The sequence below is a fragment of the Sesamum indicum genome, linkage group LG6 (genome assembly GCF_000512975.1).
Source record: "Sesamum indicum cultivar Zhongzhi No. 13 linkage group LG6, S_indicum_v1.0, whole genome shotgun sequence".
Lineage (NCBI taxonomy): Eukaryota > Viridiplantae > Streptophyta > Magnoliopsida > Lamiales > Pedaliaceae > Sesamum > Sesamum indicum.
This window is the reverse complement of record NC_026150.1, coordinates 20,507,234-20,534,192: the sequence shown is the minus strand read 5'-3', so window position 1 is coordinate 20,534,192 and position 26,959 is coordinate 20,507,234. Positions and strand designations below refer to the sequence as shown.

The following is a 26,959-nucleotide window of genomic DNA, read 5'->3' as shown; positions in this document are numbered from 1 at the left end:
ATTTGTTGAATTCGATCCCTTCGATTCCAAGTTTGAACCTAAGCTATAGAGAGAGAGAGACAGAGACAGAAAACTAATACAAAACCAAGTAAAAGGCTAGAGAGAGAGAGAGAGACAGAAAACTAATACAAAACCAAGTAAAAGGCTAGAGAGAGAGAGCCCAAAACCCTCCCAAAATTCTAATCTGAAAGGCGATTTGTCCTATGCACGAATTTGATTAATACTAATGTGCTCTTTTCATACACAAGAATTTCACGGGCTCGTGAATGGTAGCAAACAGCCATTTAGGAAAAAGACAGCATCACTCTGTTCACCCTTCATGTGTTTCCAGAACAAATTCCATTTATCAATTCTTGTCCCTTTGCTCAACATCTTTAGCTGTTTCCTCAGTGTGCCGCCCAATCACACCCTGCCACCTATTCATTCCCCCGCCCCCCAACCCCCACCCCAACCCACCCTCGTCATGATATCACTCCGGTCTCTAATCATTCACTCATTCATCTCTCTGTCAAAATAACTGCATTTATTTCAGTACCCTTTAAAGCTATTGTTTTTGTCACAAAAAAAAAGAAAAAAATAGCAGAGCATTGATACCCTTATCATTAATGGCATACTCTATAACCCCATTCTTGATTGTTCTTTTATCCATCTTTATGGCAATTTCATCATCACTAGCCAACCTGCCAGCTTCTACTATTTCTGCTGCACCTGCATTGCTACCTGATCCTATTTCTCCTTCATCTCCACCACCAGCACTCTCTCCAGATATTACTCCTCTATTTCCTTCACCTGCTGGCTCTGAGCTTTCTCCAACTGAATCATCAGTTCCCATCATACCCTCAAGTCCTAGCCCACCTAACCCTGATGTAGTGGCAGCTCCAGGCCCTGATATGGCATTTCCGCCATCTGGGCTGTTACCGGATTCTTCTTCACTCAGGTTGAATCTGCCAGGTTTCTTGATTCCAATGTTGGTTTCTTGTTTGGTGGCATTTGGTTTAATGTAGCTGTCTGGTTAGTTTATCTCTGGCGATTAGGTATGATGGGTTTGGTTAATTGACAGTTCCACATTGTTGCATTGTGATTTTGTGTAGATTATGAATAAAGTAGTTGCGTTCATGTTCAGTAGTGTGTATCTTTTGTTGTGGGAATTGCTCCTTGAGATAGTACCTTAATAATGCCTTCAGATATCTGTGCTTCTCATCACACTTTCCTCTGGTTGTCTTGATTTGGTTGAATTCTTGCTTCCCATAGTCACAGACTCACAGGTCGGCTGGCCATTCGGATTGGGTTATTCGGGTTCTGACCTTATCCGAACGGGTTTGGCTAAAATGAGTTGGATGATTTTTATAATTTTCGTTTCGAGCTTAATGCGCTCCAACATTTTTTAAATAATAATAAAATATAAACATTTCAAATTTAAAAATAAGAGAAAGAAAAGAGAGAGATTTGTTGATACTATTAAAAAGTAAGGTAAAGAAGAAAACTATTTATGAATGGGTTGATTTACTTGTCATATTAATATGGGTAAATTACAATTTCTTTCAAAGTTTGACGTAATTACAAATGTTCATTCGTTGTTTAAAAAATTATAAATATTCTTCTTTATGTTTGATAAAATTATTTAATCTTTGGACAAATGTATGAAGTTGTCAACTTTATTCTTACTATATTTTTTTTTCTTTTCTTAAAAAAAGAAAGACTTACACTAGAAAATTGAATAGGGTGGATGGAAAAATTTTAAAATTTATAAAAAAAAATATATATTCACTTAGTTCATAAAAAATTAAAAAATTTAAAAAATAAATATAATTATAACTTTTAATTCATATGGGCATTTTGATCGGTTCATCCCAAAAAATTGATAGAAACTTAAAGGATTTGACTAATTGTTAGACGATCGTTAAAATTAAGGAGTATTAATAATTTTTTAAACAAGGAGGAATATTCATAATTATAACAAATTTCAGGAGAGAATGTTGTAATTTACCAAATTAATATTATGAATTGGATTATTTTATCTACTATTTTAAATAGTTGTGATGCTATATTACTTTTGAACATTAATGAGTTGATGCTATGATTTGATATTGAACTTTTGTATAATATTGAAAAAAGTCAAGCCATACCGTACATATAAATTACAATTTACAGGCATAAATTATTTAATAAATAAAACAAACGAACATGCTTTCAAATACTTTTTAAGAAGAAAAAGTTCGATCATTTGATACCGGGTACCTGAATTATTTGGTTATTTGGATTTATCGGGCTTGTCAAGAGTAGCAAAAAATATACTACTGAAAAGCCCGACAGCGGCCACCCCTGGTGAGCCGTCCGTCCCGCGCACTCGGCCTTCTTGACGTGCATTTCGACCAGTCAAGAGCCGTCCGTGCACTCGGCATTATTGACGTGCATTTCGACCACTCAAACGTTCTACATGGTCGATCAATCAACTTTCATCGACAGACGCTGGACATCCGCAGTCTTAGAGTCCTGGGTGTTGGTCTTTTACTTATTTTTTATTTACTTTCTGTTGTTTAGATTGCTCATGGGGACGTTACGCCTCCTGATGTGCATTTTTCAGCTATTTCAATATCTAGTGTTTTCAATAGGATTTATTTTTTTAATCCTATTATAGGGGGAAATGAGTATAAGAAGCTTGGCTTAGTAACGTATTAGAGTCCCCTTCAAGACAATCCCCTTGCTCTAGCATATTGATCATTGTATTTGCACTTTTTAGTTTAGTGCAATCTACTTTTTGAAATCGTGTGTTTGAATTGCTGTCATTGCGTTATTGCTTTCGTATTGTGATTCCTGTCGGCGCGCTGCGTTAGTGCCGAGCGGGAGTGTATGTTGAGATTGGCAGAAGTAGTTAGCGGACTACTAGCCACACGGTGCGCTTTGCGGAAGGCGCCTCGTGAGAGGTGGTATCAGAACCTCGTGCCGAGAAGGGGCCGAGGCGGGTTGCGATGGCCCAAACGAATGCTGCTGCTGTAAAGGTATCGGGGCAAGATGCAGAGAGCCCGCGACACGCAGCCTCGCCTAGCGAGCGAACTGAGAACCCGGAGGACGGACACTCCCGGTTGAATGAATTGGAGGAGAAGGTCTCTTCCTTAGAGTCTGAGATCACGGTGTTGAATTCGGAGTTGGACGAATGTCGGCAGGTGATTCAAGATGGCTGGTGCCTGTAGAGGCGTTGGTTTTGCCGATATGCAGCGTGATATGGAACAGATGTCTATCCAGATTGGTCTGCTCCAGCGTGGAGTGAGTAGCATGCTTGTTGGTGTTCATGACCCCGGTGCTAAGATTCGAATTTCCGAACCGAAGGCCTATAGCGGTGCTTGTGATGCGAAGGAGGTCGAGAACTACATGGAACAATACTTCCTTGCAGCAGACGTGCAGGACGAGGCAAGGAAGGTGCCGACTGCAACTATGTATCTGACTGATGACTCTAAGTTGTGGTGGCGTACCAAGTATGTGGAGATACAGGCCCATCAAGTGAGACTTGATACCTGGGCCCTTCTACGGGAGGCGATCCAAGAGCAGTTCTTCCCGGAGAATGTTGAGTACAATGCCAGGCGGGCATTGCGAAAGTTGGAGCATACAGGTTCCGTGCGAGCATATGTGAAAGCTTTCTCAGCACTGATACTGAACATCTAAGACATGTTGGAGAAGGACAAGCTATTCATGTTCATGGAAGCCTTGAAACCGTAGGCGAGAATTGAGTTGCAGCGCCAACAGGTGACTGATTTGAGTTTAGCTATGACAGCGGCCGAACGCTTGGCTTTCAACCCAGAGACTCGGAGGGATAGGCAGGCGACGCCTAGTCCCACGCAGAATAAGCCTGTTGGGACGAGATTGTTCAGGAATAACTCCAACAGAGGTGGGGGAGAGCAGAAGCCCCACACTAAGAATAGCTCACAGGGCGATTCAGGCAAGAACAAGCCCCAAGAGAACAGGCAAGGCGCGCCGCAGAGGAGTAGCGGGTACTTCCTATGCGATGGTCCGCATAGATTTCGGGATTGCCCGAAAAAGCAATTGTTGAATGCACTAGCGACCTTTACCAACAAGGCGTCATCCTCGAAAAGTGTGAAGCCACAAGCATCAGCAGGTGGCGAGAATGACTCGGAGGAGGATGAGGACAATTTGGGTGTCGTATCCCAATGGTGTAGTACATTGTCCACGATGGCGGCAAAGAGAGTTGTGCCACCCCTTGCGAGAAAGACTGTCCCGACTCTTACTGTGAAACTGCCGAAAAAAGAAGAAGAAATTCAGCCCCGGAATCCTAGGAAGAAAGGGTTGATGTGAAGATTCACGGCAAGCCGATATGTACCATGATTGATATTGGAGCCTCTCACAACTACCTTGCGAGCTCCGAAGTGGCGAGACTCGGGCTTGTGCTAGAGAAGGGAGTTGGGCGTGTAAAGGCGATCAACTCGGCCGCACAACCCATTGCTGGTGTGGCCAAGTCTGTGCTGATTAAGGTTGGTGCTTATGAGGGCAAGACCAAGCTTTCTGTCGTGGTGATGGACGACTTCAAGCTTATCCTTGGGCTTAAATTTTTTCCGGATACACGTACAACAATCTTACCACATGTTGATTCGCTGATGATGATGGGAGCGAAACCTTGTGTCATCCCTACTTTGGCCGAACGCACAAGAGAGAAGAATTTATCGGCCATACAATTTGAGAAGGGGCACAAGTGTAGACCTGGGTCGCACCCTTTCTAGCCGAAGGGACACAACACAGACAGGGAAGTGGCAGTATCTCAGGGATGGCGGACATGTGCCGTGATCCCAAGAAATCCACTTAGCATCCTTACTTGGTGCAAATGTATAAAAGCTTCTCATTTATGGAACCCCAGGTATCTTAGTTACGTCATTTATTATTTACTAGCTCTATTATTTCGACTTACGACCTAAACTCCATGACCGACTTGATAATTAGAGTGCTTACTCTCTGTTCCCTATGTAGATTTCAAGTTTACTTCTATTGCCCCACCGAGCCAGGCCATATTACCCTACAATTCTGAGCACATCACAGATTCATTCGTATTTTGAGTTGGGAAGTAATGCGTTTCAAACAAGACAACTTATAGATACGTGATCAAATAAGGAGAAATGAATAAAAATAAACTCTACTAACATATGTACATACAAAAGATAAGTCTGAAAAACTCAAATCTATCGCTAAACCCACAAATCACCATATAATGTTAGTTGATAGGTCCAGCTAAATGTATGTACATAATAGATATGAACATTCTGTATTTTCCATCTAATAGTAGGTCAGTTGTAAGCGCTGCACTGGAAGGGGGCAAAAATCCTTCAGTCGCTTCTTTGCTGTAATTAGTGGATGCTCCCTTCTTTTGGTGAGCCCAGAACGAACTCTGCAAATCCCCGCCCACCAAACACAGGACGCATAAATGCATTGTCAAACTTTCTCCAGTAATAGTGGACTGTGTGGGTTGGTGTGCTTAGAAGCATAAGTAAACTCGGTGGACGTGGAACAGTTCTGCCCATTTCAACGTCTTCTGATTCTTGGCCATAGCCTAGAAGGGGAAGAGTCGTTGAGTTTGGACTAGAAGGTTCAGATGAAACCATAGCTCTGTTGTGGTCTGATGGAAGGAGCAGAAGCCTTACAAGATGCTTCGTCAACAATCCAAACACCTAAAATTAACAAATATGTTTAGAGTTTACAGTGTCCAGGAAAAGGAAACAATGTATTTTGTCCAAGGAAAATTCTCCGTGTGCAATACCAAACAGAATGCATCATGTCGCAACAGCAATATAGTTCTCATAATTGATGGCGCTTAATATGTTTCCACACCGAACACATAAGAAAAACTCCTTGTCTAAGCTAAAATGATAATTTAGCATAACCAAAGATACTAAAGTTGGAACGGTATAGACAAGAATGAAGTTCTTACCACTGTGCTGGAAAGGACTACAGTAATGGTGCAGGTAATCATTGTTGCATTCCCTGGCTGCTTAGTATGGCCTGATTTGGCAAACTGCAAATTTTAACATAAGTCAGAAGATACTATAACACAGGTGAACAATGTACATGATCAGAAGATACTATAACGCAATCGTGAAATATACAAAAGCAGAACTCTTGTCAAATTTAGTCAAAATGTTCAATGTAATTCTCCAATAATTTTAATCAAGGCTTTGCATGAGTTTAACTTCCTCCTGTGCCCACACCAGGGATAAGTACTAAGAAACTTCTCATTTTTCCTTTTACCTGATTATAAGCCAGCGCCATGGAAACGGCACCTCGCATCAGACCAGCCCACCAAACTGTAACCTGTATAGTCATGCATGTTATTTGTTGCTTGCAACAGCCATTAGCAATTCAGCCACAGAACAAGATTTCAAAATTCTACAAAAAAATAACCTGCTGCTTGAAGGTGAGTTTGTCACTCTGTGCCTTCTTAAAAAAGTTGGATAAAATGGATAGTGGGAAAATAAATGCTGCTCTCCCAACCAAAACTAGGGCAAGAAGCAGGGCACTTGCTCCAACAGATTTTCCAAGGCTGCAGGAGTTTTAGAAGAGCCGGAGTAAATAGAGAGATTTACGTGAAACTCATAAATGAAGAAGAAAAGGAGCAACATTAAGCAAGAATAGAAGTTGACCAGAAGTATCATCAGTATTTAGAAGTGAAGAAAGATTATAGCATAGGTTACTTCAATTTTAGCAATCTGTAGATGTTACATTACCTGCTGCTCACCAATTTCCATTTTTCAATGTCTAATGCATCCATACCAACATAAAGGAAGATAAATGTCTCTGAAATGAATGACAAAGTTGCAAAAGCATGCCTGCAGAAAAGCAAGTAAATAAGACAATGTTATGGTGGGCGATGGGTGGGGGTAGAGAGAGAGAGAGAGGATTTTCTAAAAGTATCGCTTACTTGGTAGTAATTCTAGAACGCTCAGTCACATTATACCAGGTATAGTGTGACATGACAATTCCACAAAGGAACACCGTAAGAATTCCACTCAAGTCAAAGAGCTGAAAGAGGGGTGCAGTGAACATGATCAGTAAACTGTAATTACTAATTACTTTTCCATAATAACGACTATTTTACTGCAAAAGTATATAACAGAAATTTAGCAGAGTTAAAAGTAAGAAGAACCTCGGCCATTATATAAGAAAGGTAAGCCATAAGAATCATTAAAGCAACCTCCCGATCAGTTGAATGCCTGAAAATTCAAATCTTAGCTGTTACCTTAATAATAGGTATCTTTTAACACTCTTACCACAGAGAAGTCAGCTCAGATATCTGTGTAACAAATTAATTTCAACATAAAAGCAACTAGGAAAGCAAGTAACATTTATCAATATTCATAAGCTAATGACTACATAAGGTGTACTAAGTTCGAGAACTCTTAGGAACCAAAAAGGAAATAACCCTGGAGGAAGCAGAAGATAGAGTTTTAGTTTCACATTTTTCTAACAATAGAGCATCTTTTGACCAGCAAGAAAATAGAGATCACTGGATAAGGGATTACAATGATGTTGGTGGCCAGTGGCAAACATTGATGAATCCAGTCTATGAAACCTGTTACACAATGATCATTAAATAACTCTAGGTTTTTTCTCAAAACAACATAGACTGCAGTGACAATGCCACTAAAGGCAAACTCCCAGTCCCGCGCTCCTCATTACCAGCGCAGTCAAAAGTGAAAATCGAAGGCAAAAGGAAAAATCTTAAGAACCCATATCAGTTTCCAACTTCCTAAATGAAATCGAAATGTTGTTTTTGAAAGTGAACCTTAAAGACATTGATGAAAATGGTGAAGGAGAAAAGGTGGGGAGGAAGAAATCGAATTAGAGACCCCAATGAAAAGCAGAAGCAGACAAACGGTGAAAAGCAAAAGGAATTGTGGAAATAATAAACAGCAACCAAAATTTCAACCTTTCAAGTGTGCTGCTTGAAAAAAGAGGCCTGCCTTAAGTTTGCTGCTGGAAAACAATTGACAGAGACCAAAATTTCAACCCCTGAAAAAGAATAGGTGTGCTGCATGAAAAAGATGGACTGCCTTAAATTCCTATGACCAAAATTTTGATCCCTTTAAGTGTGCTGCTGGAAAAGAATAAGGGTGTTGTTCAACAATGATAGACTGCTTTTGTGCTACTGGAAAAGAATGGAGGAGAGAGGAAAAAAAAAGTATCAAAACTAATCTGTTATATGCAAATATACTATATTTGATAACCTTCATTCTGCATTCTCCTAATTGTTATTTGGTTCGAGCTTTGAGGGTGAATAGGAAAATGGTAACACCTTCATGAGATAAAAATATTATTATATCCAGTCAACATCCCTGGCTACATTTCCTCATGGCTCCTTGCTCAGAATCAAGAAAATGAGAGGAACTATCGTACTAAGGTGGACTCGACAATTTCACCAAGTTATGCAATTGAGATGATCTTCATTGTGGATCTAGTCAGTTGATGGAAATATCATTCACGCTTACACTCAGATGCATAAATTAGCATGTCAAAATTCAACAATAAACCACATATTCACTGGCACTTAATGCATAAACGATAGACTGAAACAATTTGCTAGCGTTACATACCTTCCAAAGTACAACTTTTTAATAATATAGGCACTAAGCAATCCCATCTGCATTTTTAAAAAGGAAAACAAAATGATCAGACAAGGATAACATTTTGGCTAAGGAGTCCATGAGAATAATAGTGAAATAAGTCCAAAACATCGAGATGCCTAAAATAAATTTCTTTCAGTGATCATGAAGCAACATTTCCGTTATTCCAGCAGAGAATTCCACAATAAAGAAAAGAGAAAGCAGATGGGTAACAACCAACAGAAAATCTTTATTTATTTTACAGACTGAAGTTCTATTCTCTTTCACCACTATCTCATCTGGAGCTCAATGTTGCCATAACTCACAGACTTGGCCATTCGTTTGCTCATCATTTTTCTACTATGCTATCCTGTCATGCATGCATCTTTGGGAAAAAGATAAGTTAACTTCTCACAAAGTTTTCCTTGCTCCTCCAGAAGTTGCATTTAACTAGGTTTTATTGTTTTCTGGAACAAAGCTGATCCAAATCAATTGGATCTCTACTAAGATAACATACACATTAAATAGACCACACAGTAACAGTTCATATCCATCCTGATAAAGCCTTACCCATGATCAAATATCAATTTTTAACACAACCAAGTAAAAGAAATATTTGAACCCTAAGGAAGAATATAACACATAGAACTTAGAGAAGCCAAATTTGACCAGACTACTGCCAACTTGCAATTGTGATGAATGAATGAGATGAGAACTCACCGAAACACCCAGCAAAGTGCTGGTTATAAATAAAGAAAAGAAATTGCCAATGAATTTTAAGACAACTCTGGAGTTAACATCTGAGAGGTCAAACTTCTGAATTGCATTAAAAAGCACCACAGATGTGGCATCATTCACCACGCCTTCCCCAAAAACAAGACTGTAGAGTAAAGGCGTCTCGTCCTGATTAAGAACCTACAATCAGGGCAAAAAAGTCAGTCAGGAACCGTTCCGTCGATTTCCTATCAGGTATCTCTTTCCCCTTCCTGGAGAAGAAAACAAGTTGCAAATTTATCCAGACCTGCAATGTGCACACAGAATCTGTAGCTGAAAAGATGGCTCCAATAGCTGCATAAATGATGTTGGACAATTTTTAGAAGCCATCATGCTTAGCTCTTATACTTGGAAAGAACGATTAGCATTGGCAAGAACAACAACTTAAGAACTAAACTTGTTCACCAGAGACACAGGATGAAACCTTCCAAATATAAGCATACAAGAAGGCATTTATTTATTATTTGATTGGCAGCACACATCAACCATAGTACTGAAAAATTTAGGCACACATGCACACAGATAAGTGAACCAAATAAAACACAAAGGACGACAGAAAGTTGATTCAATCCATGCTAACTTATTCAAAGTTACCCAAAGGCATAAGCACTGGCCAGCAACGAAGACCTCAAATTAAACTATAAGCATGATACAGTCAACATAGGCAACATAGTTAATAGCCATTGCCCATTGACCCCACTCCCCCAAATTTATAGCAGTAACCCTGCCTGAATCCAATATAAAGATATAGGCACAAACACCTATATGTTCCATCAGTGCCACATGATAACAGTGACTCATTTCTTTTGGGTAAAATTGATCTTCTATGATTTTGGAAGCACGGGGCCAGAGAATGGAGGACAAAAGGACGGTGGTGTCTAAGACATTTATGCAAGTGTTAATAACACCAGAGAAATGTGAACAATTAAATAGCAAACACCAGATGAACATATAAAGAAGAGGGTGAAGCTACCAAGAAAATCCCGGAGCTCGAAATAGCCCATATCAAATGTCTCGAAAAACTCTTTTGCACCTGAGACAGTTTAAAAGTTAGTGTTATGCTAAGTCAAGAACCATACAATGTATATGGAAAACATGTAGTTCAAACGACAGGCAATAAACAGGCAGAGACTGTAATTTCCAGAAATAAGTAGGCGACCGTTAAAACACTACCACTACCTCAATTGTGAGGCCTTATGTAGCATAGAGTTTAAAATAATAATATTGTTATTCAACTGACTGACAAAGTATTTTACTCCAAAATTCCAAATGGAACCTAGAAATCATCTAAAAGACAAAAGAGCCTGTTGGTACCAGACCATGGTTAATTGAAACTTGCTAGTTAAGATTCTATGCGAATGATAGAGATTAAAAACAAAAATCATGTTCATTTATCCATGACTATTAGAACAGAAGATACTCCAATAACATGAAATAGAATATAATCATCATTTAGTTCAGCTGTGTTTCTGCGCATGAGTTGATGGTGGAAAGAATACCAAATGATATGATGAAGAAGGATATCCCTGTCCCAACAGCACCAAACAACATAATAGTCATGAAGTTCCTGAAAAATTGCTTCTTTTTCACCTGGAACCTGGCAATAATATAAAAACAATAATTATCAGATCCCAATTTCACAAGAACTATCATAACCAAAACAGGAATGAAAAATGAAACAATAATCCTTCACCCCTCCCAGGTTCAACTTTCAAGGCATAAGGAAAACAATTGTATTTTATTACTTCTGAACTCCTGGAATTATAACCAAATGCATGATGAGATCACAAGACCTAACAGAAAATAGAACAAACTGATTAGAGACACTTATCACTCACCCTGCATTGAATATAATAGGTGGTAAGAGATATATGAAAAACAGCTCTTCATCGAACTCCAAGATCCTTGAGCTTGCTCCTTTAGTAGCCAGTAATATAACAACTCCAGTACCCAAACCCTGCCAGTAAACCATCAAACTAATTTTTAAGCAGAGTAGAGTTTTAACCCATGAAACCAAATGAAGTTAAAGATTTTTCTGAAATAAAATATGTGGGGAACTCACGATAAAAAGAGCACTAATAGACTCGTTCATCCATCTATTTTCTTCCAGAAGATGACCAATCACAATGCAAGCACAAAGGAGCGTAACAAACAGCGTTATGGAATCAACGGAAACCTTATCAGGATCAGAGGTGAAAATCCCTAACATCATCAACACACGACCTACACTACCGCCCATATCCTCAGTTTACTACTCAACCAGACGGCAGAAAGCAGCGTTCCCCTCCTTTCTTCTGCCTCAGAAAACAAGAATAGTTCAAATAAGAGTAGGGAAAAGATGTCATCAAGAACTAGAGAATATAATCGTATTGCAGTCGAAGCTTCAGTACCCAACCAAACGTATTAGATCACCAATCAAATCAAAGCAATCAGTAAACAGAAAAATACTTCAAAACGAAATAACTCAGTAGCGGAATTAGCACTTCATCGAGAAAAAAGGTTATCACCGTTCTTCACGTCCATTAAATCAACTCTCCAACATCCAAATACATTAACTCTGAATATAACTACTTCTATCACTAATCAAATCTTCAAAAAGAAAAAAAAAAAAAAGGGTGCATGGAATAAGAACTAGGGAAAACATCGATGAATACCTGTGTAACTCGACCGTCGACCCGATGGATAGCAAATCAATTAGGGTTTCACTATTCCGCGACTCTGTACGTTGTATACTAATTGCTTCAAGTGTAAGAGAGCAGAGAAGAAAAGATTGAATGAGTGTAGTAAGCAAAGAGCGTGCGAATATGATGATGGCAGTTGGAATACCGCGAAAGTTAAACGTACAGGAACACAGTTCCCCTGTATATGAGGGAACATGTGCGCCTGCAGTTATTGGGCCGCATTGGGCCTATTGTGGGCTGTGAGATTCCGAATTAATGAGAATGGTATAATTCTTGGGCCCACCACAAAATGCCGAACATATGGTCCAGAAGAATCAGATTTCCTGAGTGGATTAAAATATTGTACTTTTATCAAACTTATTATCTAACACCTTTTAGCATTATTAGTGTGTGTGTGTGTGTGAAATATGCTAAGAATATGGTGATTTACAAATGCAATAAATGCCCTTTTTATTGTTTACATTCTACGGCAATCCTTTTTCCAAAAGTAAATAAATGAAATCATACTTATTATTTTTCTGAAAAAAGTTTGGATGATTTCGACTTCAATTATTATTAGGGGTTAGGACAAATTTTCAAAATAATAAATTATTTATACAGATACTCACGGAATATCCAATAAAGAGTTGTTACATCGGCAAAGAAAATCAAAATCCATAATAGAAGTTGTTCGTTCTTTATCAATTGAATTAATACGTGTTGGTATGATTTTCGTGAATTGTGAAATATATTATGTACCTACCACTGAAGTTCAAGATTGCATTTGGATGTAAGGATTTGAATTTTGAAAAGACGATTTGAAGTAAGAATTTTAGGGTTTATTTAGATTTAAAAGAAGAATTTAGAGAAAAAAAATAAAATTCATTCATATTTATCAAATTTTAGTTTAAAATTAAAATATAAGAATTTGAGATTCTTTAAATTTGAATTATCCAAATATATTTAAAATATTTGTTATCAAATATTTGAAATTCATAATTTCAAATTCTTCAATCCGAATGCAAGCTCATTTAAAACCTATTACAATACAAATGGTAAGAATTTATCGAAATAAATTTGATGAATTTATTATCATGAATTTGAAATTCTTGAATTGAATTCGTGAATTCCAACATGATATAAGTTAATTTAATATTTTAAAAAAGAAGACATGCTTTATTAATTAAATTTGTATTTGTAAGATGTTGCAATTTCATAAGATAGTGTAAATTAAAATGATGAAACAGTATAGTAAAAGGGACATCCTCAACACTATCACCCCCGCGGAAAAACCCAAGTCATAAAGCAGCAAAAAAGTGGTCACAAGAATTCACGGAAAAATACCCTCACCAACCCTAATCTCTTCATTCTTACTCCATTTTTTCTAATATGTGAGCTTTATCAAGCTCTAATCACCACCAGATGAGTTTTCCAAAATCGCTTCCTGCTTGCCTAATAAAAACCCTTTTTCTTTTCCATTTAGATTATTTCTGCCTAACAACCATGTAAAAAGATCTTGTCCTGAAGGAATAGTTTTTGTATAGATCTGTGTGGCTCTGGTTCATTGGAGGGTTCTTTCTGGGAATGCTGAGTTTTCATGATATGTGTTTGTTTTGCGTTTAGATTGATGTGTACTTGTGATAGTTCTTTTGTTTGGGACCTTTTTTCCCCTTGTTTTTGTCAGGATTTGAAGCTGTAGGTTTGAAACTGTGTGCAAATGTTTCTTTGTTAGCGGCTGTTCTTGGAATATATTGTTGTGATATAAAGATTGCTTTTGTCGGGGTTTTAGTAGAAAAGCTTTTAGCATGTTTTCTGGGCGCTAGCAGCTTGATTACCGGGTGTTAAACTGTACCTTAAAAGAGTATTTTCTGTGTTTCTTTTTTTTTTTTTTTTTGGGCGAGATGGGTTTGATGATACTTCATCAAAGTTTGGTTTTTAGGCTTTAGCTTTGCAGGGTTATGGGATTTTATTTTTATTGATTGCTGTTGGTAGAAAGATATTTGGTTTTTGGAGCTTATTTTCCCATTGGTTAATTATGTCATTCAAGAGTATAATTCAGGATATGAAGGGTGAATTTGGGAGCATATCTAGGAAGGGTTTCGAAGGGAGGTTTGGTTATGGGATGAGGTCGAGGTCTCATCGTGTAGTTGAGGACTGTCGGGTGACTGTTGTGGATGCTCTGAGGCAGAGTTGCTGGGCAAATATGCCATCAGAGCTCTTGAGGGATGTGCTTATGAGGATTGAGGAATCTGAGTGTTCGTGGCCCCAAAGAAAGAATGTGGTTGCTTGTGCTGGTGTTTGTAGAAGCTGGAGAGAAATCATGAAGGAAATAGTAAGAAACTTGGAGGTCTCTGGAAAGATGACATTCCCCATTTCACTGAAGCAGGTTTGTATTGCTTGTGCTCATGGCCTTTGCCTGTGGTATGATTTCATGTTTAGCCACTATATTATCCTTTAGAGTTCTCATTTTCTCAAAGCTTCATTTTAGAAAATTGTACACAATATTATCAATTGGCCTGATACAGCTGATATATGCATTTGCATAATTTTGATTATATTCTCTGTTTGTCTTTGGAATAGAATATATTATCATGAGTCATAATGGGAGTTCTTGGAGGAGCTTGCTAAATATTTCTTAACATACGGCATCAACTTGTTCACAATGAGGAGGGCTAGTCTTGTGGCTTTGTACAACCTGTTGGGAATTGGGATAGGAGGATTTAGTGCAGTTTTGTTTTGGCAGTGCTTTTATGTCAAAAGATGGAGACATTGATACCCTTTCTATTTTATCTCAACTTGCAATACTCCCTTGTATCTGATTTATGCTCAAAATGTTATTATTTCGTTCCGTGTTTTTCAATTACCAATTGCTAATCCGCATGTTTCTCAATGCTTTATTAGAATGATCTTTCTGATGTCGGACTGCTGACAAATGGGCTTTGGTCAAGATCCTGTATGTGGATGATAAAATGTCTTTTGTTAGTTTAAGGAGTAAACATTTTTGCTTTTGTCTTTAGATTCTTGCTCAATGTGAAGTTAGCACATATTGCTGTTATTGATGAACTAGCATGGTTTGCAATGATGAAATGAAGACTGGAAATAAAGAAAATAAGTTTCATGTCCATATGCTAATTTCAGTTACAAAACAACAAAAGACATGGTTTCACTTACAAATGATTTTAGTTTATGTGAAAGAAATTATAATATGCTGGTGAAATGTTGGAGTTTGACTAGTCAATTTCACCTGTTTTACTTATTGTCCTCGTCTTCCTTTCACTAGCATGTGCTGAAATAAGACTTGGTGGTTGTTTCGCAGCCTGGTCCAAGAGACACCCTAATTCAGTGCTTCATTAAGCGGAACCGTGGCAATCAAACATATCACCTTTACCTCAATTTGAGCCAAGGTAAAATGCTCAATTGTCTGTTGATCGTTCATCTATTAATGCTACCTACACCGGTGTAGCTTTTCTCGTCATTAAATAAATAGTTCCAAACTTATGGTTCTAGCACCCTGATTTCATATTCTAAAATTCTAAGTTACACTAGACAGTTGGTTTCTGCTTCTCAAGCTGTACTAGCTCACTCTTCACACCTTTGTTTCTCACAGCTTCGAATGATGATGGGAAATTCCTTCTTGCCGCTCGAAGATGTAGACGGCCAACTTATACTGACTACATAATATCTCTTAATGCTGATGATGTATCAAAGGGCAGCAACAACTACATTGGGAAGTTGAGGTAAATCTGTTGTATGAGATTGCTGCCTGCTTCCCAACCCTTGCAGATTAAAACTCATCATTTTTGTTGTGACAGATCTAATTTCTTGGGAACCAAGTTCACAATCTATGATGCTCAGCCCCCTAATGCTGGAGCTAAAGTTACTAAGTCTCGTTCGACGAGGATAGTTGGAATGAGACAAGTCTCTCCCAAGGTCCCTGCAGGCAACTATCCTGTGGCGCACATTTCATATGAATTGAACGTCTTGGGTTCAAGGTGATTATTAGTCCCTCTGACATAATCTTAATGTTGAAGTGAAACAAGCTATATTTTCTCAGGATTCATGTTATTCAGTGAAAGTGAGAATCACTGTATTTTCTAACACTTTCACAGTAAAGTGATCGTTTCCCAGTATAACTCTCATTGTTTTTGAATGTGAAAGAGATGCGTTGCAACAGTGTCATGCCTTTCACCTACTAAAATATATACATATAATGAAACAGGGGACCAAGACGGATGCAGTGCATCATGGATACTATACCCACTTCTGCAATTGAACCGGAAGGCGTGGCTCCCACACAAACTGAATTCCTGCCTGGCAACTTCGATTCATTTCCTTCACTCCCATTTTTCAGGTCAAAATCGACTCGCACAGATAGTTTCCGATCTGGACCTCTGTTGACACCGAAAGATGAAATGCTAGTTTTGAAAAACAAGGCTCCTAGATGGCACGAGCAACTACAATGCTGGTGTCTCAACTTTAACGGACGTGTAACAGTCGCTTCAGTCAAGAACTTTCAGCTAGTTGCCTCTCTTGAAAATGAAGCTGGTGGACAAGAGCAGGAGAATGTCATTCTCCAATTTGGGAAAGTCGGGAAAGACATCTTCACCATGGACTATCAGTATCCGATCTCTGCTTTCCAAGCATTCGCCATTTGTCTTAGCAGCTTTGACACCAAAATTGCATGTGAATGACATCAGGTGCTATGCTAGTCTGACTACTTAACAGCAATATCGAAAGTGATCTCAGTGAATATTTCAAATGGTTCTTTCCTTTGCAGACATGTTTGAATCGGCCATTTGGTGCTCTGTTATTCTATCACTATGTTTCCATACTTCTTGTTGACATGTATGAAATTATAGCATTTACAGAAATCTATACTGTGTGGCAGTCCACGCATCTGTCCCCTCTGACCTTTTATTGAACTCGGCAGGTATTGGAAGGCGCTCAGCAGAACCCGAGCCCAAAATCACGTGTAGAGTTGATAACAAACTAAAGAACTGCATCACTCCCTGCTGCCTGGCTGGACTAGCCAACTCATTTTTAGCTGTGCTTTTTGGTTTGTGTTTTAAATTTACTGTACATACACATTCTGTAGCAGTTGGCATGAGCCAAACTCTTGGAAGCCGTATGTGGCTTCAGTGACGTCTTCTTCTCACGCATTCCCAAGGTCTCCAGAGGGTAGTTCCTGCAATCTGTTTGCAGTCCTGTATCCATGTGTGTGTGGAATCTTGTTCCAACTGATCTCACATAATGCATGCGTGATAGCAGCAGAAATTTTACATGTAACCTGGCTATTAATCGACTAAGGAAAAGCTTGATTTGTTCTGTCTCCATCTTGAATGCTCTTTGTCTTGGAATCTTGGGCTCAGGATTCTGCACTTGCAATTGCAGCACATGCTACGACTTTTAAATTCTAGGCTCCTAAACACACAGGTCATTCAAGTTCCAAATCCTTTTAGCACAACAACTCAACTCTAAGTCCTATCAAATATGATGTTATGTTTATCACTTTCACACATTCGGAGTCCAATATGTTATAGAATGACCTACCAAACGAATGTCAAGCTTGACTTCTTAAAATGATGTTGCCTGACCAAATTGAGGATGTCTAGACGAATTTCACTAAAAGAGACATTTATATAGAGGTTGGATCCTCTTAATCTAGGTAATTACAATAAAATTTTGGAGAAATTACGATTAGCTCTTTTGAAATTTAACATAATTATATTGATCGTTATTTAAATATTATTTATACATTCTACTTTTTAACGGTTGTCTTATAATTAGTAAAATTGTTAAACTTTTATTATTTTTTTATAAATCAATTAAAATATTTTTATAAATTATGAATTATAATTTTATTTATTTTTTATATTTTTTTATAAATTGGGTGATAATTTTATAACTTTTCTCATCCACCTGACTGAAATTTTTTTTTCTAATTTTTCAATGTTTTTAACAAAAACAAAACAACAATAACAACAATTTCAAACTTCACAGTTATATAATTTTATCATATATTACAGATATTGATAATTCTTTAAATAAAAAAAAATTATAATTCTATCAAAATTCATAAAAATCCATTGTAATTTCCACTAAGATAATCCCAATATAACCTTTAACTTATCAAAATTCTGTGGTTGTTAAAGAAAGGTCAATATAATTGATAATCAATATTTTAATATCCTGATGGAAATTATATATACACCTTTCAATAATAATCAAATTAATTTCATGAAAAATTTTCCAGAAATTTTGCACATCACAAACACACATTAAAAGAGAAAAAATTCTGTACAGCGACGACGATATCCCTGCATTGATGACGATTGACAGAACTCCAGAAACCCCGCAATGACACATTAGCACAGTTTTCTGGAGCCAGAACAAACTTTTCAAATTCTGAAGCACGAGAAAGGAAAAAAAAATAAAAAATGAATTAAATCAAAGGCCTCAGATTAGCATATTGGCACACTCATCATAGCGACAATCACCCCACGGAAGCTCCCGTGGATGCGCAGTTTATGGTGCTGCCGCTCTTGCCAATACTCTTGTCATCACCGGCATAAGTTAATCTCAGCCCATTCAAAACTGGAAGTTTCAGCCAAAAATAAAGAGAAGAAATCGACAATCGTCACATTTCAGATTCTATACAGAAGAATTAAGGCGGCCAGCTACCAATCAGGGTTAGGGTTTACCGGAACGACGCCAGAAGAACTTATAAATAGGTAGCCGTAGTGGGCTGTGGGCCTATCAGCCGGAAAAAGCCCATATTTAAATGGGCCTCTTTCAATGGTCCTCAGAAAAGTACATTTGCCTTTCTATTCTTTTTTTTCAGGCTACCTTTGGATCCACTGATTTTGATTTGACGAAAGAATTTGAACAAATGATTTCAAATGATTTCGTAACAAAAGAATTTAAAATATATTAAATGTATTTAAATATAATTTTAAAATCTTCCAAATAAATTCAAATGATTTATTGTTATTATGAAGGAATAATTCCACTCTCCTCCCTTGAGGTTTGATATAATTATACGTACATTTTTTGTGATTTGAAAATTTATATTTAATATACCTGGGTTTCCTTCCATTTAATAAATAAATCCACCAGTTAGTCAAAATTCACTGAATTTATGATATCAACAACAAAAAAACTAAACAAAAATCTATATTTACCCCGATCAACTTATTACTTATTCATTGTAGGTTAAATAAATATTTTTATAATCAAATTACCTTAATACATCTTTACACTTTAATGCATGTAAGGAGGTATGTCTTCACCTTTAATCAGAAAAAAACCCGTTTAACCTGCAATAAATCAGTAAAGTCAATCGAGGGTATGTATCAATATTCATTCAAATTTTTTATTAATATCAGCAAATTCAATTAATTTTGGTTAATGAAGGAACCTATTTATTAGATAAAGACGTAATTATTCTATTAAAAAATTGAAATTTATAATTTCAAATTCATCTATATAAATACCCCATCAATTATTTTCACAATTTATATATTAACCAATAAAATAAAATCAAAGTGTTTATAGCCTTTTTTTTTTTTTTGGGTTTTTAATTTGTGAGTATTTAGTGAATGTTTTTGGAGCATTGTGGCACTTAAAATGAGTGGTCCATGCATGGCTATGGTGGGCAATAAATTGTCAAATGAATCTCAATCATTGAATTAAAAGCCAGTAGATTGTGGCTGAGGACCACAGTGGATAATATCTGGGCCCCGGATCATGACCTTCCAAATTCCTGTTCCATGCACCTCAATCTAATCTTTTTTACCCTAATACTTAATTATAGTTTTCTTTTCTTTTTCTTTCTTTTTTGTGTGATTACAATTTATGGTTAGTTGCAATAATTTTTAAAATTTTTTAATCTAATTATTGATTGAAATTATTCAAAAGACATTATATTTTTCAATAAATCGATACTGATTATAGTATATTTCCGAGAATACTTGCGTGAGCTTATAAGTTCTTGAAAATATCGTATAAGATGTTATAAATTATTTAATAATATTTTTGGATAGTTACACTTCCCTCTCTTGAAATTTGATGTAATTACACGTAAATTCTCTCTAGTTTGGGAAATTGCATCTTGAGGTTGTTGGAAGTATAACAAAAAAGTGTTTCCGTTAGTCAAAATTTACCAAATTGCTAATATTTAACAAACAAAAAAATTTGAATGAAAATTGATATTTATCCTCGATTGATTTATTACTAACTGGTTGCAGGTCAAATAATTTTTTTCCGACTAAACTACCTTTATAACTTTGAAGGTATAACCCCTCTCATGTATTAACGTGTGAAGGCATATGACAGTAATTTGATTATAAAAATATTTATTTGACTTACAATAAATATTTATTAGTCAATCGGAGGTAAATAGATTTTTTTTTCTAAATTTTTTGTTAATATCAACAAATTCGATGAGTTTTGACTAATAGAACGACTCATTTGTTAGAGGAAAGCAAACCTCATGGTGCTAGATGTAATTTTTCAAATCACATGAAGTTTACGTGTAATTAAACCAAATTTTAAGAGAGTGGAATGTAATTTTTCCTAATTTTTTTCTTTAGAAAAAAGAGTTTATAAACTTTAAAAGCAGACGTCAAGAGCTTTAAAAGAAGTGCTAACGTATTTCTAAAATCGTAATAATTTTTTTAAAATTAATTACAAATTTAACATTGCAAACATCATATAAATTTATAATTTTATTTTATCCAAACATTTCTTGAATTTATTTTTAGTTTAAGATCTAACGTGTTATAACGTTAAAACTATCTTATAAAACCTACGTGCAAACTTATAATATCTTTTAAATAAACTTAGCAAAAGCCCATTTAAATATAATTAAAGAGGAAATTGAAGGGAGTGTTTGTCGTTAATGATCAAACAAATCAATTCTTAAGGAGTGTCGGAAAGGTTTTTTCCCACTTGCAATGCCAAAGAAACATTAACCTAAAACAAGACACTCCAAGGCCGGCCACGACTATTCACGTTCAATATCCACTTAAATTTATCAAATCAAACTCCCCCCCACCCCCACCCCACCCCATAACAAAAAAAAGGGATAATAATTGATAATTGATGTAATTACATATAAAATTTTCTAGGATTTAAAAAATTATATTTAGTATATTTGATATTTATTTTTGTCTAATGAATAAATTCATCAAATTTGCTGATATTATCACAAAAATTGAATGAAAATTCAGATTTAGTATCGATTGACTTATTAGTGGCTTATTGTAGGTCAAACAAATCTTTTCTTTGACCAATCTACCATTATAAGAGTGAAGAAATACCTCCTCACATACATTAGCGTATGAAGATGTACGAGGATAGTTTGATAAAAAAAAGCTTTTTTTAACCAAACTACCCTTATAAGGGTGGAGATGTACCTCATCACATGCATTAGTGTGTAAAGATGTATATAGATAGTTTGATCAGGAAAATTTTGATTGACTTAGGATAAGCCAATAATAAGTTAATCAAAAGTAAATATAGATTTCATTCAATACTTTTGCTATTATTAGTAAATTCTATGAATTATGATTAACGAATGGATTTGCTTGTTAGACGAGATGGGTGAAAATTTTGAAATATTACTCACTTAGTCCATAAAAAAAAAGTTCAAAAATTCTAAATAAATAAGTAATGTTATAATTTATAGTCCACAAAAGGTATTTTAGTCAGTTTACCACAAAAAAAAATATAAAAGTCTAATAAAGACCAACGGATTAGGCTAGTTGTTGGACGATCGTTAAAACCAGAAGAGTTTTGATAATTTCTCAAAGAATGAAGAAATATTTGTAATTAAGTTGAATCCCATTTATAATTTATTTTTAAAAATGAATAATTTAAATAATTAGGTGAAAATCAAATTGGGAATAGAAGAAGAAGAAATGAGATGAAAATGGGAGTGGGAGATGATTAGTAGGTGGGTGGGGTCGGTGTATTTATTAGAGTATATGTTAAATAAATGGTTCACTCATTGCAAGAGGGGCCAATGGCCATCCCCTCATTATCTAACTTCTTTTTCTTTCTCTTTCAATTACTTAACCATTTTTATTGCTTTGTCGTCAGCTTACATTTACGTACTAAAGTTACAGAACACAATTTGGTAGGCCCAAACAATACCATAAATTATTGGTGGATCCGAAATAGGAATAGGATCACCTCATTATTATTATTATTATGTTCATATTCTTGGATAATTAATGCCCCTCCATTAAATTCCATTTTGGATAGTTACACCTGCCCGTGGTTTAGTGTAATTATACATAAATTTTCGTTAGTCAAAATTCACTGAATTTATTGATATTAATAAAAAAATTGAATAAAAATCGATATTTATCCTTGATTGACTTATTACTGATTTATTATAAGTCAAACAATTTTTTTGGAACTAAACTACACTTATAACGATGAAGATATACCTCCTCACATGCATTCACGCGTGAAAACGTACGAGGGTAATTTGGTCATAAAAAGATTTATTGAACCTGTAATAAGTCAATCAGGGGTGAATATAGTTTTTTTTTTTTCAATTTCTTTGTTAATATCAACAAATTCGGTGAATTTTGACAAATTAATCGACTAATTTGTTAGACAGAAGTAAATTTCAAGAGTGCTAGATGTAATTTCCCAAATTACAGGGGATCTACGTGTAACTACACCAAATCTCAGAGAATGACAGTGTGATTATGCCTTCTATTTTTCATTTTTATTTTTTCATGATATTGAATTTAATGAATAATTCACCTAGCCCAACATATTTGGTCTACTTTTATGATAGAAATAAGTTGTAAATTAAGCAGTGGTAAAAGCTGTGAGTGTTTGAAGTAACTTAATATTTACAATTGTACTAATAAGTCATAAAAGTTGGTAGGAAGCTGCTTATAACTTTTGGTTTGAACCAACTTAATTTAAAAAGTTAAAAAACAAAAGACACACTCTTTTCAATTTTTATCAACAATAAGTTGATAGGCAATTGTTCAAAATAAATGCTTATCAATTTATTGCTAAAAATATATTGAATTTTTTTTAATAAATTTATTTAAACTAAAAGTTATATAGAGGTAGCTCTCTATCTATTTCTGCATAAAATTATAAATATTGATTTATCCTTTTTCAAAATAGTTTAACCTTAGCTCTTTTCATATTTTTATTTTTATTTTTAAATACTTTTAATTTTTATTATAATATTCAATTTCAATATTAATTTGCATTATAAAAATAAAAAGGAATAATTACACTTCGCTTCTCTAAGGTTTGGTGTAATTACATGTAGATCTCCTGTTGTTTGGAAAATTCCATCTAACACCCTTGAAGTTTGTTTCCATCTAGAAAATAAGTCCCCCATTAGTCAAAATCTACCGAATTTGCTAATATTAATAAAAAAAATTGAATAAAATTAGATATTTAACCTTCATTGACTTATTACTGACTTATAAAAAGAAATTATCTGACCTGCAATAAGTTAGTAATAAATCAATTGAGGGTAAATATAAATTTTTTTCAATTTTTTGTTAGTATTAGCAAATTCAGTGAACTTTGATTAACGAAAAGACTTATTTGTTAGATGAAAGCAAACCTCAAGGGTGCTAGATGTAATTTTATAAATCACAAAAAAATTAAGTATAATTACAAGACCAAATTTGATAGGCTCAAGCCCACACCTTGGATGGCTGCCCATCTTTACTTCCTTGACCCATACTCCACTCAGTCCACTCTCCCTGTCCGACCCATAACCTGACCCGTTTTTCCTTGATATTTATCTCATCCTCTCCTCTGCAGATTGGACCCTAATTTTTTCTTCTCCCTCGGTCGTTCTTCTCTCTCACCGCCATATATGGCTTCCCTCTATTAAAGCCACCTCCCGTGGCGTTTTGAAAAAAGAGGACCAAAAAAATTGAAAAGTTTATTCATCCCTCTTCTTCTGCTCCGATTACAAAGTTCTCTGTAAACTTTTTTTTTTTCTAAGTGAAAATTTGTGTGGTTTTGAGTAGTCCACTGTAGTTTTGGGCGAGAAACCTGAGTGATTTGATGGTCTATGTGGTGAGTTTAGTTCTTTTGTGGGCAGATTTTGGTGGCGTGTGTTTCTTGGGTTTTGCAACCGATGTGTGGTTACCGGCCTCGGCTATGAGCTATCCTCATCGGATCTGACTCCCTGAACCATTATTTCCTTTCTTTGTTATTGTTCTTCATTTATAGTTTAATATTATTCTGTCAGTATATTTTGTTTAAGTATCAGTAATTATATTTTTTATTAATATTCTTACAATATTTACTGTTGTAATATTGACCTGTATTATAGAGTTTTTGTAATCCACACAATTCTTGTAATAGCAAAATTAGGAGTTTTACTTTTAAGCTCATCACTAATTGATGAGTTCCCAACATCAGTAAATGAAAGTATAATTATCCCCAATAAAAATTATTGCGAACACACCGTAGACGAGTGAAATAGTTGAATAGAGTAGTAGGTCTATGAAACCAGCCCACCCTACCAATCAACGCTCGCACGCTTCGGAATAATAAAATAGAACCTAGGATTCTAGTACCTAAACTAATCCCACCTTTCAAAGTAAAACAACGTAGTCGTATTGTACGCAAACAATGGAGAAAAGATGCCGATTAAGCGTGTTTTCACTTTCTGTTAATTAATACACCATTGGCCCACTACTCATTTTTTAACCTTTTTTCTATTTTCACAATGTTCTCAACTCCTCAGCTACCCTCCAAAAACTACAATTACTCTTTAGAAATTCATGCCTCCACGCTTGTTATTGCAATATTATTTCAATTGAATTATAGTAGTAATAATTATATTTATACCTCTAATCTACTACCAATTTACATAAATTACTCTCATCTTTTAAAAAATTACACATACACACATTAAAAATATTAACATAATTTATACAAATCATCCTTATTTTTTAAAAAATTATACATACACCCCAGGAACATCAATATTATTACACAATTTATCCCTATAATTCTGTTGTTAGGATAATTTCTGTAACTATGCAAAAGACAAAGATAATTTGTATAAATAAGCCATAAGTAAGAAAATATAAATGTAATTATCTTTTTATAATACCTACATTGTTTATTAAGTACGAGAGCTAATTTTAATTGAAAAATATATATTTATTAAAAATACCTTCAAAAGCATACTTATTCTTACATAAAACGATCAATTTCTTAATATTTTTCATTCAATAATGTTATATTCGTGCATATAAAAAAATTTTTTTTTGAAAGAATATCAGTTCTGATCGCTTCTTTAATTTTATTCTCTTTTGTATAACTAAATAAATTTAATAAAATTTAATTTATGCACATGCATCAAATATATTTTGATAATCAGTACGTATTTTATTTGAGATGAGATTTAATTTATGTGGCCCGTAAATGGAGTTTATAGTATTGTTGTAATTCAGAAAAAAAATAAAATAAAATAATGCAACATGCATCAATATGGAATGGACATTGATTAGAGCATTTAATGTTAATGTATTATTTTACATGCTAAAATAAAATATCAATCCCCTCAACTCATACATATACATACACCAGAAGATTGTGTTGTCACAATTTGATGCCTGCCCAAACAAACATTGCACCTTCCATTTTCATGCTTTAATTTTTTGAACTACGCAATCTTTTTTTAATAAATTTATTTAAATTTGATTTTTACTTTGGAAAGTTAAATACTTAGATATCTTTATTTGTCGCACTTAATTTAATTTTCAATACTACAAAAACATATCGTTATAGAAAAAAATGGAGTTTCATGTAATTTACCTCCGTATGATATTGTAAATGAGTAATTACTCCTATATGAAAAAGTAATAGTAATTTACCTTCCTATATTTTTCAAAATGAAGCAATTTACCTTTCTAAATTGCTATTTTTTTTTCATAGATGGGTAATTTGCTCATTTGCAATATCATAGGGGAGTTGTTTGCGTTTTTCCCACACAAAAAATGCATAGTATTAATACTGAATGTAATTTTTGTACGTGAAAGCGTTAGGAGATAACGACCAGTGTAACGAGTGTGGTTAAATATGTGGAGATATATGATTAGTGAGTGAGTATGGGGTGTATTAATTGGGGTATTTTCATGTGCGTAGGCATAGGTGACATAATTATAAGTAATCCTTGCAATTAAGTCAGCCTAAACTGGACATGTTACTTACAACTTTTAATGTTAATATAGAGTACGACAAATAAGTACAAGTTATCGTAACATGTAGACCATGTGCATAAAACAACAACCGGAATGGACCACCAAGAATGGGCAAATACCTCCCATAATTAAATAATTAAACAGTACTTGACATTGAAGATGGCAATAATAATAATAATTATTAATATATATATATGTAAATTTTATTAGAGTATATAATATATAATATTGATGCAGGTTAGGGTTTGGTCGATGCCCAATTGCGCGTGGTATTGCTCGCTCTGACTTTGTATGAGGGAAATAAGGTCTTGGGACTTATAAGTCATTTACGCTTTACCTATATCAAATATTCTTATACTGAAAAAATCGGAAAAGTGAATGTAGTTGGATGCAGACCTCTATGAGCAAAATATCCGATTCTCTCAGCCTACAGAACAAACCATCATCAGAACAACACCGGGCAGGACTCGATTTTGGCTTTTTATGTTGAAGTCAGGTAGGCCATAAGAAAAATATAAGTGAAGACTATGGTTGCAGAAGTTTTACTGCAATGAGTGTGATTGATTATAAATTTCTCCTAATTGTGCAATTTTGCATAAGCCATAGGCACCACAACGATTGAATAGTCACGAATGAGTCCATACATATTGGGGTTGAGGATGCATCGAAACCAGAATATAAAAATATTGAATTAATAAAATGAATTCAAAAC

At 35.2% G+C, this 26,959-nt stretch overlaps 3 protein-coding genes across 3 annotated transcripts; 2 read left to right on the top strand and 1 right to left on the bottom strand.

Annotated features, from left to right (window-relative positions):
* Positions 492–1,198, top strand: LOC105165249 (classical arabinogalactan protein 26-like). Its single transcript, XM_011084201.2, has one exon. The coding sequence runs from the start codon at positions 606–608 to the stop codon at positions 1,002–1,004; it is 399 nt and encodes a 132-aa protein (XP_011082503.1). The 5' UTR covers positions 492–605; the 3' UTR covers positions 1,005–1,198.
* Positions 5,100–11,610, bottom strand: LOC105165247 (sodium/hydrogen exchanger 2). Its single transcript, XM_020694536.1, has 14 exons — positions 11,434–11,610; positions 11,210–11,328; positions 10,871–10,968; positions 10,345–10,404; positions 9,619–9,665; positions 9,318–9,512; positions 8,589–8,635; positions 7,142–7,208; positions 6,917–7,017; positions 6,723–6,824; positions 6,400–6,538; positions 6,247–6,309; positions 5,930–6,013; positions 5,100–5,669 (listed from the first exon to the last, which is right to left on the bottom strand). Exons 1-14 carry the CDS (start codon positions 11,608–11,610, stop codon positions 5,349–5,351), a joined length of 1,620 nt encoding a protein of 539 aa, XP_020550195.1. The 3' UTR covers positions 5,100–5,348.
* Positions 13,307–17,364, top strand: LOC105165246 (tubby-like F-box protein 3). Its single transcript, XM_011084198.2, has 6 exons — positions 13,307–14,417; positions 15,348–15,435; positions 15,639–15,768; positions 15,844–16,023; positions 16,251–16,728; positions 16,962–17,364. The coding sequence occupies exons 1-5, from the start codon at positions 14,067–14,069 to the stop codon at positions 16,720–16,722; spliced, it is 1,221 nt and encodes a 406-aa protein (XP_011082500.1). The 5' UTR covers positions 13,307–14,066; the 3' UTR covers positions 16,723–16,728; positions 16,962–17,364.

Coding starts and splice junctions, on each gene's coding strand:
- LOC105165249 (XM_011084201.2), top strand. CDS start 606: ATGGCATACTCTATAACCCCATTCTTGATTGTTCTTTTATCCATCTTT.
- LOC105165247 (XM_020694536.1), bottom strand. CDS start 11,610: ATGGGCGGTAGTGTAGGTCGTGTGTTGATGATGTTAGGGATTTTCACC. Junction 7,209..8,588: donor AAAAAGTTGTACTTTGGAAG/GTATGTAACGCT, acceptor TTGAATTTTCAG/GCATTCAACTGATCGGGAGG. Junction 6,310..6,399: donor AACTCACCTTCAAGCAGCAG/GTTATTTTTTTG, acceptor ATGACTATACAG/GTTACAGTTTGGTGGGCTGG.
- LOC105165246 (XM_011084198.2), top strand. CDS start 14,067: ATGTCATTCAAGAGTATAATTCAGGATATGAAGGGTGAATTTGGGAGC. Junction 14,418..15,347: donor TCCCCATTTCACTGAAGCAG/GTTTGTATTGCT, acceptor GTTGTTTCGCAG/CCTGGTCCAAGAGACACCCT. Junction 15,769..15,843: donor AACTACATTGGGAAGTTGAG/GTAAATCTGTTG, acceptor TTGTTGTGACAG/ATCTAATTTCTTGGGAACCA.